A 13263-nucleotide genomic window follows, 5' to 3' on the forward strand; every position below is an offset into this window, starting at 1 on the left:
GGAGTCTGCGCAGTAGTCACAGCGCCGAAATTCAAATTTGAACAGAAGCTGTTTGGTACAAAGAGAGAAGCTGGAGTCGCGCAGTTGTAGTAGTTTTACTTCAAACTGCAGTCGAGTTGTTAGAAAGTAACCAGAATGGATCCGTTTACTGAGGTGAGTCACAGAAAAACTTTACTAATCAGCCAACAACGGAAGAAGCTGCGTTAAAGTGACTGGATAGTGCACAGCTAACGTAGAAACCAAATGTTATAATGGTAGTGCTCAGAGAGCACGGGGCATTAGCTTGTTTGTTATTAGCTTTAGACGTTGACGTTTTTAACACGGCTGAAGAAAACATGTCACGTGTTTCTTTGGTCAAAACGACTACATGAGCCACAAAAGTATCTCATTTTAATGTCAGTATGTATGTGGCTGGAACAAGTTAACAAGTATTTCGCTCCTGAATGATCGTTATATTTAAGCGCTCCTTAACCTTCTAGCGTCCACATATGTGGACATCACATTTTGGGTTATTTAGACCAAAATACTCAATTTTGCGCTACAAGGGCCTGATGTCCACTTACGAGGACATTATATGCTACTGTTCTATCAAAACTTTAAACGAATATTCTCATGTGACTCTCATTTTTCTTAAAAACAAAAATAAGGTTAAAAAAAACCTGGTAATTCTTTGTTTTTACATTCATCGGGCCCCAATGTGACCAAATATCAAAGTGAAATTAAAAATGCTGCCGTGGAAGAGTTCGGGTCTTAGGAGGTCAAACAACGCCCCAGTCGTTAAACTCGCTGAGTGTCCGTAGCTGCGTCCAGCAGTCGGACCTGTTGGGCGTCAGTTTCTTTCTTTTCTGTTATTTTCACTCATGTCGGTGCTGCCAGCTAACTAACCGACATGAATCAGGTCTGATGTCATTAGAGTTTAAACCGCAGGCGTACAGGAGCGTGCGTCATTCTTCAGCAATGCTTTTCGTCAGCGCCTGCAGAGCTGATGTAGGGTGTCGTACGTGTCGGGACTTGCACAGCAGAATAGAATTAGGCCTTTAGTGCAATTGTTCATGGACAACGAGGTTATGGGTGCATTCCCGTTAAATATGCAGCAATTAAAATATGAATAGTAAGACAGCAGAATGAAACAAACAGGAGAAATGTAAGCGCAGTGTTAGAAACACGAGGGAAAGCAAACACGTTCTTATTATCTTTGGTTACTTCGTGTTTCTTTGGATGCGTTCACATGTTTCAGGAGTTATCAGCTCTGACAGCTAAAACTAAGAAACATTAGAATCTGACAGTGAGGGAAATATTTGTAACAGTAGTCAAAGAGAACAGTGAGAGCCCAAAGCTATAGGAGACTATTAAACCGTGTATATGAGGTGTAAACACTTGTAAATGATCTTTGATGCAGAAACTGTATCTGTGAGCGGCATCATCCCTTTAGATGCAGCAGCGTTGCCATAAATCCCTCTGTGCACCTGGCTTTAGTTTGTAATTTAGCAGTTGAACACTACAGAGGTGATGTTTTATTAACAACCCAACTCTACCAAACTAGAAACTGTTGGAGCGAACTCGAGCTCGCAGAGAGAACCTCCAGAAGAAACTCGCAGAAAGAACCAATGCAGCGAACAGACAGGTGGTGAAAAGGCCTCGAGAGCCACTGACTGACACAAACATTGTGATCAGCGAGTCTCTTATTGATAAAGGTATGAGCCCCTTTAGTGTTTTGGCACTTTAACCTCTGAGCTGCAGCTGTCTTGTGTTTGCTTAAATCTCTTTATTGTTTTCAGTGCCCCAGACGTCCACAAAGCCATCTCCCTCGAAGCGCAAGTGCTCTGGAGAAAATGTCCAACCTGCAGCTGATGAAGAGAACCAGGAGCCGGTGATGCCACAAGCTCCTCTTCTCTCAGATCCTCCCACAGACAAAAAGCCCCCGGTGGGTCCAGCCAGCATCCGGCCTTTCTCCTCCTCGGAGAAGACTTCAGGAAAGCCTGTTCTGCAGTCTCAGGCAGTGCAGCTGAAAGCAGAACGCCCAGAACCCGACAAGATGGCTGTCTGCACTGCTCTTGTTCCTCCAAGCAGAACAGAAGCACAGATAGGAGCCGCCAATCCAGCTCCTCAGAGTAACACAGAGGATCCAGCTCCATCTGCTGCTGGCATGAAATCACGCTTAAAAAACCTGGCAGAGCAGAGGAAGTGCTGGAACACTGACGGTAACAGTTTCCTGCTGTTTAATTTACATAGAATGAGTTTAAATTTACAGGAAGTTATTAACAAGACTTCAGGAGGGGGGGGGGGACAAAATGATCAGAAATAAATAAAAATTAGTCTGAGACAAAAGATCTCCATCCTGAGATAACAGCTGAGGGAATCTACATGAAATCGGCTCAACCAAGAAATGTGTGTGAATTTCTGTCTATGTAGAAAGTCCCAGATGTGGGATTTTTGATCATTTCTCACAGTTGCTGTAGTTTCAGAAACAGATCGTGCTGAGTGTCAGACTGATGGTACAGTGAGTCGGTCTTATGGCAGGTTTTAGTGACTGTGTGTAATCTAGTTTTAAAAATGCGATAATGGCAGTAATATCGTATCATAGGTCAGGTATTGTGTTGTCTGGTGATTCCCACTTCTACAAGCAGACAACAGGAGGTTGAAATGCTTTCTGATGCTGTCTATTTTAAAGAAATCTCTCTTATATGTAATGTAGAACTATATAACACACTGTTGGCTCTCTTATACGTGATTCTTTTGGTTACAGTTACAGTTTATGACACCAAGAAGCATTCAGAAAAACAGATGTTCCATCTTCGTCCTCAGATGAGCTCTAATCCTGAAATTCCAGATAACGTCTGTTTTTTACGTGTGAATAAACGTGTAAAAGTGAAATAGTTTCTCCCTTTTCAGATGCTTGTGATGTACCTTCAGACTGTATTCCTGTATCCACGATAAAGAGACCGTTTGATGCCCAACCAGCTGCCAGTCCCTCTGTCTCCTCAGAAATTTCCCTTGGGAGGAGAGGCAGACTGGCCAACCTGGCTACAACCATTGGTTCCTGGGAGGATGATCTCAGCCATGCTAAAACCCCCAAAGAGAAAGCAAAGGAGACGCTCGCTGCTTCGTCTAGTCCCAGATTTACAGTCAGAGGTGCTGCGGCTTCCAGCACTAAACCCAGCGTTTCGGTGACCAGTTCAACCGTGAGGAGCAAGTGCACGGGCATCTCCAAGCAGGTATTCATTTTTTATCTTGTGCATAATCGCTTCACTATTCAAATTTTAGCTTTTCCTGCAAGGTTTCCTGGGTCACTAGAAATATATCTCCTGTATAAATAAACTGGCTTTCCATCTGTTTATTTTTCAGCAGGCTGCGTTTTCTCCAAGCCTTCAAAAAGCCGACTTGGTATCCAGTCCTCAGAAGTGCTCCAACCAGGGCGCGACAGTGTCCTCTATTCATCAGAAGACCTCGGTTGAGGAACCGGCCCTCTTATCTAGTCAGCAGAAGGCCAGCTCCTCCATGTCAGCGCTTCAAAGTCCCCAAAAACATCAGGCCCTGTCCAAAGGCCCAAATGTCTCCTGCAGTCCCCAGAAGCTGGAGCTTTGCACCAAGCCCAGCTCATCTGACCTTCCAGCCTCGAGGGAAAAGGTTACTACAGGAGCTTTTGGTGAGTTGGACTGGAAAGCTGGTTATGATGAAAATTGCTCAGTGGCAGTGTCTGCATGTTTTGATATGGCCAGTTTCTTAGCACATCAGCCGATTCTATTCACTTGTGTACCAGGGGCACCTTCCTACATTGTCATTTAATTGTCTGCTCAAATCAGTGTTGACACAGACCCATTAGTTGATTCTATCCTCCACAAGTTAGAGTGATTTTTACCATCTCAAATAGGAGTGAAATCTTTGCGGGAGCGCATCAACCAGAGCTCACCTGCTCGAGTCGGAGTACAGACCAGCGCTGCCTCTGTGAGTCCAAACACCAGGTCGGTACAGGAGAGACTCAGAGCTGCCCAGGCTACAAACACAACCACCGCTGACATCACTATGAGGCAGAAACTGGTAGGTTGATGTCATTCTTGGTGCTGCAGTTATGTTTTTCGCCCTTATCCGAATAGCAGAATGGCACATTCTAATATCAAGCCTGCTCGTTTCAGGAGCGTGAGAGTGAGCTGGCTCAAATTTGCAGTCGCTTCCAGCAGAGGAGCAAAATGTGGAAGGACAAAGAAGGAGGAGCGGACACTAAGGTTGGACAGGAAGCATCAGGCACACACAGAGTAAATAAAGTCTCCCAGCATTCACCCCAGTGGATTTTTCAAATGATGTACTTTTCAGGAAGAGGTCGTAAAGCCTGTTGAGAGAGAAGTGATCTCATCTGAGCCGCCGGATGAATTCCCTGCACCATGTAAGAAATCTGACGCAGGCGGCGAGTGCGCTCCTTCAGGTATTGCATGACAGTCCCGAACAGAGCCCGAGTACTCGGACTACTGGTAAAGTGAAGCTATCAGTTATCTGGTGTCGGGCAGATTATAATATGGCATATTGTTTTTAGTCACAGTGCAATGACTGCTGTGTGTTTTGTCACCATCGGTGGTTCTGTTGGACCCTCAGCAGTGATTCAGTTTAACTTCAGATTTTGAGTTTAGGATGTTGGTACAGCTCTACACAACAAAACAAACCATACTTCCTGATGACAATCTCAAGACTTGTAACATGGGTTTAAATAAACAGCAGGTCGTCAGCTGAGCTCCCCTCCAGTGTTGACCTCCAGCCCCCTGAAAGTGGCTGTTCACACTACAGATAAGTTGACTGAAGAGACCCCAGAGGAGAAAAGAGAAGAAAACGTGGATCAGTCTGTCAATTCTACCGTCATCAACGAGCTGTTTGGAGATCTAGAACAGAGTGAAGATCCCAGCGGTGATGAGGAAGATGCTTTAAACATCTCCTCGATGTCCCTCCTCACTCCACTGGCAGAGACTGTGGCCGCTGTGGTAAACAGTCCAGAAAAAAGAATGATGGTAAGCACCGACGAGTCCTCGTCCATGGAAATGCAGCGGTAATTGTTCAGTGATAATATTTTCTTCATGACTTGTGCAGACATCCACTCCAGCCAACTCTTTCATTATGAAGAGCACAACTCCCGACGATGTCGCCATAGCCAAAAGCTTCCAGACCTCCTCAGATGGAGATGGTGCAAGTGTCTCAAGTGAGGACCACAAGCTTCCCTACAGGTAAGTGTTTCCTCCGTGCAGTGCTGAGATGCTTCAGAGCCGTCTGTTTTCACCGTCTCACTGAATGTTTGTTGCTGTGTGCAAGTATCGATGCATACAGGTCAACCAGGGTGAAGAACACCGAGAGGCCCAGTGTGAAGCAGGTTATTGTGAGAAAAGAAGACGTTTCTAAGAGAGCCGAGGAGCCCCGAGCATCCAGCCTGTTCAGTGTCAAACAGAAGATAAAGGTTTACATTAAACTTGTTCCATATAGGATTTCAACTGGTAATAAACTACAGTCTGATCTTACACACAAATCTACCTTTTGTGTAGATTCTGACAAATGAAATCAACCTGCAGCAGACGGTTATCTATCAAGCCAGCCAGGCACTCAACTGCTGCACAGATGAAGAACACGGGAAAGGCTCGCAGGTGGAGGCTGAGGCAGAGAGGCTGCTGCTGGTGGCAAGTAAGCACATCTCTAATGTTTCCTTAGTCAGCTCAAGGTTGTTCACATAGCACGATCACAGAGTCTTGAGTAAAGGAACACAAATAAAAATACACATAGTGCTAATATTTAGTTTCCTGTATAAAATGTGAAAGCATTGCAGAGACCTACCCTGTGTCGATGATAGAGTTCCACATGTCGGTGTTTAGAAGATTAACGAGGGACATGGTTTGGCCCAAAGATATGACTTTGTTTACGTTTGATGGCCTCAGGCGAAAAGAGAGAAGCACTGAAGGTGGAGCTGGACCAGCTGAAAGGAAATCCAGGAGGAAGGAAAGAGGGGCCTGCAGCCCCGCAGCCAATGGCCTCCAAAGGCTGCATCACCCTGCAGGAGCTACGCCTGCCTCTCAAGGCAGACTTTGTCTGTTCCACTGCCAATAAACCAGGTACACGATCCATAACTCTACAGTTCTCCATGTTCTCCATTAGACCACATCTCAAATGAGTGCTTTTATTAAACTGTTATTTGTCAGTTTTAAGAATCTTCAGTCAGAGTGAAATCCCACAATTTCACACTAATGTTGTCATGCTGTTTGTTTCCATTATTTCAGAGTCTACCAAACATTCATTTTTCATCATGATCAGGGCGGGAGCAGAGAACATTGTGGCCACGCCTTTAGCCACGACACACCGTGGCCTGAGTGGCGACACCCTCACCTTCCCCACCAAGTTCACTATGTGAGTCAGAAGCAGTTAGTGGAGGCACTGTTGGCCTTCAGTCACACCGCTGTGGTCACTCATCATTTCAGCACGTCGCCTCTGTTGTTAAACACTATTAACTAAACATAATCAATTTATTTACTGATTGCTGAGGAGAATCTTTGACTTTCAGATCTGACGTTGACAGTGGCTTTGACATCAGTGTAGAAGTATACTGTCTGGTACGTGTCCTCGTTCTGCAAGTACTAACGCTGTATTTCTGTGACACCGTCTGTTCATAGTCTTCTGTAAGTTTCTGTTTTGCAGTGTTACTGATGGTGCACAGTGCTGTTCCCTTTCAGGTGCAGAAACGGGAAATCTGCAGTGACAAGAAGAAGAAAACCAACAAGTCGAAGGTAATTCCTGTTTTATTTTACGTTTGTTGTTTGCTGTTGCTTTTAGAGTGTGTGGCTGTTCTCACTTTACTCTTTAAAACAAATGTAATATTTCTTCATCTTCCTAGGCTATCACTCCAAAGAAGTTCCTTGCCATCACTGTAAGTATTTAAAAAAAACTAAAACTTTAAAGGAAAAATGAGAAAAAAGCTCCTTTTTTCCACATGTTAATTAATTTATTCTTCTCCTGCAGAAGACGACACAGACACCAGGTATGTGACACTAAGGTTTATACAAACTGTGCTGTGAAGACTATTATGTAACAAAGTGTAAAAGATACAGAGTGATGGTCTCAATATAAGCTTCAAGGAGAAATGAGCTTTATTAGGTCAAATAAACGTACTGGATGAATCAGTGATCTGTTGTTCTCACACTGTGGATTCTGTTCATTTGGGCCGTTTTAAACAGGAGAAACATTTCAATACTCTTCCAGGTGACGTCTTTAGTCACAGTGTGACAGCTTTTGTGTGGAAAGTTGTATCTGAGCAAAACCAAATACAGATGTTTAGCTATAATGCATGTCTGAAAAAAACAAATGAGCCAGATGGAGCCAGAGTGGGTACACATCACCAGTGTTTTCAAGTCAATATATTTCTAAAGATTCTTTTGACATGAAATTCTCACTAGATGTCAGTAATGAGGCACCTTTTTATAGGAACCAGCTGAGACGCATTTGCACCCAGTAGCAGGGTTTCTAATTACTGACAGATGTCTGGGGGTGTGGCCATGCCTTTTTGCACCTTCCTTTTTTCATGTGTTCAGTACTTTCCCCCTGTGTCACTTGTCATTATTAAGCATAATGTATGTTGTTGCAGTTGTGGCCAGTCCTGGAGGCCCCAATGCGGTTCGCACCAGTAACTTTGCTCTGATTGGAGCATACAAGCTCACCCTGGCTTCAATTGGGAAGACCCAGTTTCCTTTGGAGAAGGTATGAAAGCCCCGAGTTCATAGTCCATGTATATCTGTCTCCATTCACACTGTTACATCCATGGCAGTAACATCCTCATGCATCTGTAAACTCAGTAATTATGTCAGCCTATGTATGTAACCATGACACACACACACAGTGTTTCCATGTCCATATTCACCTGTAGACTGCACCACTGTTTTTCTCCCACATGTACTGAAATCAAATGATTGTCATTTCTTATTTTCCCAGTAAAATATAAAGAAATGTGCAGTGGCTCATGACTTTTGCATAGTGCTGTATGAAGTGTTAGCCTTCCATTCAGTCTGCCTGCTCTGGGTCATAGGTGCCATTCCTGTGCCCTTTGGAGGGCCACATCTACCTTAAGATGCACTGTGAAGTGGGCTCAAAGGTGGAGGAAAGGGGCTTCCTGGTGAGTATGGCTCATGAGGCTGATGCTGGCCTTAATGTGCTGCTGCTACAACTATTCTTGAAGTCTAATCATCTGTCTTTGTTTTTTCTTACCACAGACGATGTTTGAAGATGTTAGTGGGTTTGGAGCTTGGCACAGACGATGGTGCGTCCTGTCAGGATACTGCATCTCCTACTGGACTTACCCAGACGACGAAAAGAGAAAGGTAACAATGCTGCGAGCCAGCAAGCAAGTTTGTCTGTTACTCTACATTCACGTGCTGACTAATATGTGACTGCTCTAAACCTGCAGTAACAACTGAAAAACATTAAATAGACGGTGCCAAAGTTTAAAGCTTTAAGAATAAAATGTAAGCAAAGACTGAACAGGGTTGTTCTACATCTCGTAGAATCCCATTGGTCGCATCAATCTGTCCAACTGCACAAGTAAGGCAGTGGAGCCAGCCAGCAGAGAGTTCTGTGCCCGACCCAACACGTTTGAGCTCATCACCATCAGACCACGGAGAGACGATGACAGAGAAACGCTTGTCAGCCAGTGCCAGAACACCACGTGTGTCACTAGGTACGTTTCCACCATATGGACAGGTACTTACTCCTGAAGAGTGGCTTGATGACAGTCAACATACTCTGCTTGTTTTCCTGTGCAGAAATTGGCTGAGTGCTGACACCAAGGAGGAGAGAAATCTGTGGATGAAGAAGCTGAACCAGATTCTGGTGGACCTGCGGATGTGGCAGCCAGATGCCTGTAACAGACCGCTGCCCAACTAATCCCTTTGTATTCTTTGGACTGCTGATGATGCATGGCTTACTAAGTGCAATATACTATCATACCAGTTGGATATTTGAGTAGGATCATTGATCACAGGAGGTGAAATAAACATCCGACACATGCTAGAACAGGTTTTTCTGCATTGATGTGGGTGTTGGGTTTTTATATATCTGATGCATAAGCCTGGTTTGATGTGCTTTGGCTGATGTTGCCACGTTTTTACGTTAATGCTAATATTTAATATGCACATGCTGCATGGCTTTAAAACTTTTGGTTTCAGTGTTGAAATTTGAATGTGCGTGGTGTTCAAATTCCTCTGTCTCTAAATATATACGTGTGTGTGCGCGCGAGTGAGTGTGTATATGTGTCCATGCTTTATAACCCCCTCCCCCAAAAAAGTATTATGTTCAATGGAGATAACTGGGGAGCCGATCTGTTACATATCCTGCTCTGAAGCCTGAGTCTGCATAACCAGCATGCTGGCCCATGTCCCAGCTGCCTGTCTTACCCTACTGTGCATGTCTGTGGAAGAGAGAACCAGGCAGGCACAGGTAGAACATGTCAGCTCCACAAAGAGCTCCAGACATCAGTGTGATGCAGCAGTGTTTAACCACTGTGCTTCCATGTTTCAGTTTTCTTATTTTTAATTAAAATGTAAAGCTTCTGTCAGATATAACACATGGCTCATCTACACAAAGAAATTGAGGGGGGGGGGGGTTTAATTTAGGTGACAGTTTTGACCCCTCAGCTGTAAAAGGCTGATGAGAGCTTGTCACCCTGGCAGGTGGGCAGGCAGCATGGACATGCATATGAACACAGTGACGTAGGAGTTTATACGATCGGTATAACTAGTGTAGTTTGAATCGCAGCGACGTGGAGGGGGGAGGTTGAGGTCACTTCACTTGTGACAGTAACTTGATGATTTTAAAATTGATGCCACCCGTGTATCTACCAGGAAGCTGGGGGCAGCATCAGCAGCCACCTTTTTCAAATGTCATTTTATATACATGTTAATGAGTCTCAGGTGTAACAGCAAACTACAGAGTGCACGTTTACCTCTTAGGTACCTGTTAGACAATGCAGAGTAAATAAAATAGTCTAGTGACCTGTAAATAAATAACATTTTCAATAAAAGCACTTTTTTAAAAGCAAATGTTGATAAATGCAACCTGAAAATGGTCTCCATGCATCATTATCTCTAGTTATCTCTTGTTCCATCCTTTTACACTGATTTGGTAAACGTGGCTGTTTAACAATGTACGCTACAAGCTTTATTAAAAAAAGAATGGACGGGCTGTTTTACATGTTGCTGTGTAATTATATTGAATGAAAACGGTGCTTTTTTACCTTTTTGCAATTTGGTGCATTAAAAAGAGTATTTGCCCTTTTCTGATTTCTTGGGGTTTTCCACAGTTGTCATGCTTGTTTCAGATTATCAAACTAAGTTTAATAGAAAAATAACTCCAGTAAATACAAAATGCAGATTTAAATGATGATTTCCTTTATTGGAGAATAAAAGCTCCAAACCTTACTGGATAAAGTCAGTTCCTAAACTGAATCACTGGTTGGGCCTTCTCGGCAGCAAGAAGTGCAATCATGTGTTTGTGATAAACGGCAAAGAGGTTACACAGCGATGATGCAGGAAACAAGTGACCTCACTGAGATAAACAGTTCTGTCGTGAAAAATAAAGTTTCCACAGGACTGTGCAACCACATAAATACCGAAGTACATCTTTAATGGCTTACATGAGATTTCAGAGTAACAGCCATGTGTTGCTAACAAAATGCACTTGATTACCTGCTCATCAGCAAGTGTGACCTATAAAGACAGCTTTGGCAGTTGGCTGGTCTAGATCGTGCACCTCTCTGCTTTTGTAACCTGACACATTAAGACAGCTGCTGCAGCTGGAACATCATTAAATCTACCATCGTAGATTTAATGATGTTCCAGCTCAGGAGCCCCGGGCGGTCAAATACCTTACAATACGTCCTGAGGTATTTAAACAGGAGCAGTATGTGCTCCTTTGTGCAAGGAGGAACAGGATGAGCACTGCCAGAGCCCCACTGACCACCAACAGGGCCTCTGACCAATCAAAGAAACATTCATCAGGCTAAATTTGAGCAGTCCTTATAAAATGTGTTCATGCTGAACAATATTAGTTTTCTTAGCCTTTTCCATAGATGCTTATTATGGAAAAGGCTAAGTAGAAAAGCATCAATATAAATACCACCCAGAAATAGAAGTAGCTCACATTTAGTTTCTATTTTAGCACGATAGACTATTTTAGCATGACCCAACCCTCGCCCCCTACCGCTGCTGCACTGGCACGGCCTGTGGTGCTTATTGTGCTTAGGTTATGTTCTATGTGCAACAGTTACTAAATACATCCATCCAGTCGCTTCTGCTTGTCCTTTGCTGGAGCTGGAGCCTATCCCAGCTCTCAGATTTAGTTACTAAATCGCTCAAAACTACATTTTTAAGTGTTTTATTAAACATGTCTTTAAAGGCTAGAAATTTTTAATCAAGCTTTGCCTTTATTTGCTAATATGGGACAATATGGATTTCTAGTCCGTTGCTCACTGCAGAACTCTGGCTTCACTAAAGGCTTTGAGGGCGTTATTAGCTTTAAGGCATGCAGCTGAGTTATATCTGGGAGTAAAACTTCCTCTGATATGTCACTTTGTCCTTCAGAGAACCCACAGCATTATATGCACTATATACTATTACCTAAATAATCGTGATGTCTCGTCATGTAAATAGTGCAGATATTAATTGACACAATAAGCAATCAAACTGCTGGCCTAACAAAAGATGCAGATATTCCTTTATAATAATCAACATAGACTATTCTCCCATTCACCACCCACATGTGTCTGTCTTCCTCCGCTCGGCGACACACCTGCTGGGAATCAAACTCTGGTACTTGGTGATTCTGTTCTCAGACATTCAAGCTACAGACACCAGCAGCCACAGTCAACTGTCTTCCAGGAGCCAGAGCAGGCGACACCGAGGGAAATTTATGACCCTGTGGACAATATCCTGCCTTGTGGGTCAGCAGTTGAGGACAGGGGGAGTCAAACCTCTTATTTAATGGGACATATCTCTGTGTGACTTCAAGTGGGCTAGACTAGTGAAACAGTTACTGGCACTGAATATCCAGTGTAGCACGCCATTCCTGTACAGTGCCAGGAACCTACTCTCTGTGGCAGTAAAGAAGGCTAAGTCTCACGTGTTAGTGGTGAGCCGTGTAGTTAGAATGATGGAGCACATTTTCTAAATAGTGTGATGTTGGAATATATGGTTGAAGTAGCTCCAAAAGCAGGAAGGCAACACTGTGAAGTTGAACTGAAAACAGTTTTGCCCCCTTTATACTGTCTAGAAAAAACATTTCCTCTGCCTGAGCTGCACTATAAAGCTGTAAGTACGAAGTGTGTCAGCCACAGAGCGAAATGAATCTGCCCCAATTGCTTCACTGTTGCTGAGCTGAGCTGGCTGGAGGCAGCGTGGTGGCACATGAAAAATGGGACAAGTCAGTTTTGTGTGTCACAAAAGTGGCTCTTTTTAAAATCTGGTTAAATCACCATAGTAAGTAATGCTGAACATACAACTTGGGATACAGTAAGTTAAATTCAGAGTTCTGGTTCAAAGCTAGCTGGAAGCATCACATTTTCTCACCAATCCTTTGATTTCGTGAGTATCTACTCGGCGATGGGAAGTTGAATCTCTGATTCAGTTGCATCAGTGTGATGTTGATCTTGGTTGCAGATCACCGGACCAGCTCTTTATTCTATATTCGAGTGTGGTGACAGTTTGACCCTCCAGTCTACATCTGTTTTGTGGACTTGGACTTGGACATTTGATCATGTCCCTAAGACGGGGTCCTTCAAGAATTTGGGGTGTCTGACCTGTTGCAACATTGGGAGAGATTGTTCTGGATCACCAGTAATAAGTCGAACTTGTCTGTTGATTGATTCTAAGAATAGAATAAGGTATTTTTTACTGGTGTAATTTAATTTAATTTTCAGTTGTTACAGACGGGACAGACATGGCTGGGGGATAGGAAAGGGAGAGAGAAAGATGAAGGAAAAGAAAAACAGAAGGAAGAGGGACAGTGAGAAATATACAAATGTCCTGGATCACCTGTTGAGAGAAAGAAAAGAGAAGCAAAAAAAGAGAGCAACATAATAAACACAGCACCATCGCATTAATCTAGCTAAGTGTAAATAACAGTAAATACTATATACTGAATGTTGTTGTGCAGCACGCAGGACCGACAGTACACAATGTGCTCTGAGGTAGCAACAGTCTTCTTTATTAAGATTACTTAGTGAAAAACACTGAATAAGTATTCTTGGTGTGTGTTCTT

The 13263-nt window shown here is 43.4% G+C and overlaps 1 protein-coding gene across 4 annotated transcripts; it reads left to right on the forward strand.

Moving 5' to 3' along the window:
• On the forward strand, positions 1 to 10295 carry anln (anillin, actin binding protein). 4 transcript variants are annotated; one of them, XM_086280367.1, is made up of 23 exons: positions 1 to 153; positions 1544 to 1694; positions 1779 to 2201; positions 2893 to 3215; positions 3346 to 3646; positions 3872 to 4038; positions 4134 to 4223; positions 4312 to 4420; positions 4711 to 4994; positions 5074 to 5207; positions 5293 to 5434; positions 5520 to 5655; positions 5907 to 6080; positions 6246 to 6372; positions 6527 to 6575; positions 6696 to 6749; positions 6857 to 6889; positions 6982 to 7000; positions 7604 to 7716; positions 8042 to 8128; positions 8226 to 8333; positions 8517 to 8689; positions 8775 to 10295. In XM_086280367.1, exons 1-23 carry the CDS (start codon positions 136 to 138, stop codon positions 8893 to 8895), a joined length of 3336 nt encoding a protein of 1111 aa, XP_086136493.1. In that variant the 5' UTR covers positions 1 to 135; the 3' UTR covers positions 8896 to 10295. The 4 variants fall into 4 exon arrangements, with proteins under 4 accessions (XP_086136493.1, XP_086136494.1, XP_086136492.1 ...); XM_086280368.1 differs by having other exon boundaries at positions 4777 to 4994; XM_086280366.1 differs by having other exon boundaries at positions 3349 to 3646; positions 4708 to 4994.
• Positions 10296 to 13263: the final 2968 nt, after the last annotated feature.

The sequence above is a fragment of the Aulonocara sp. 'chitande type north' Nkhata Bay genome, linkage group LG22 (assembly GCF_057382095.1).
Source record: "Aulonocara sp. 'chitande type north' Nkhata Bay isolate Kocher_YH1m ecotype deep benthic linkage group LG22, A_spYH_male_GT1.1, whole genome shotgun sequence".
In the NCBI taxonomy this organism is placed as follows: domain Eukaryota; kingdom Metazoa; phylum Chordata; class Actinopteri; order Cichliformes; family Cichlidae; genus Aulonocara; species Aulonocara sp. 'chitande type north' Nkhata Bay.

Coding starts and splice junctions, on each gene's coding strand:
- anln (XM_086280365.1), top strand. Junction 4,224..4,311: donor AAGGAGGAGCGGACACTAAG/GTTGGACAGGAA, acceptor TGTACTTTTCAG/GAAGAGGTCGTAAAGCCTGT. Junction 6,576..6,695: donor GTGTAGAAGTATACTGTCTG/GTACGTGTCCTC, acceptor GTTCCCTTTCAG/GTGCAGAAACGGGAAATCTG.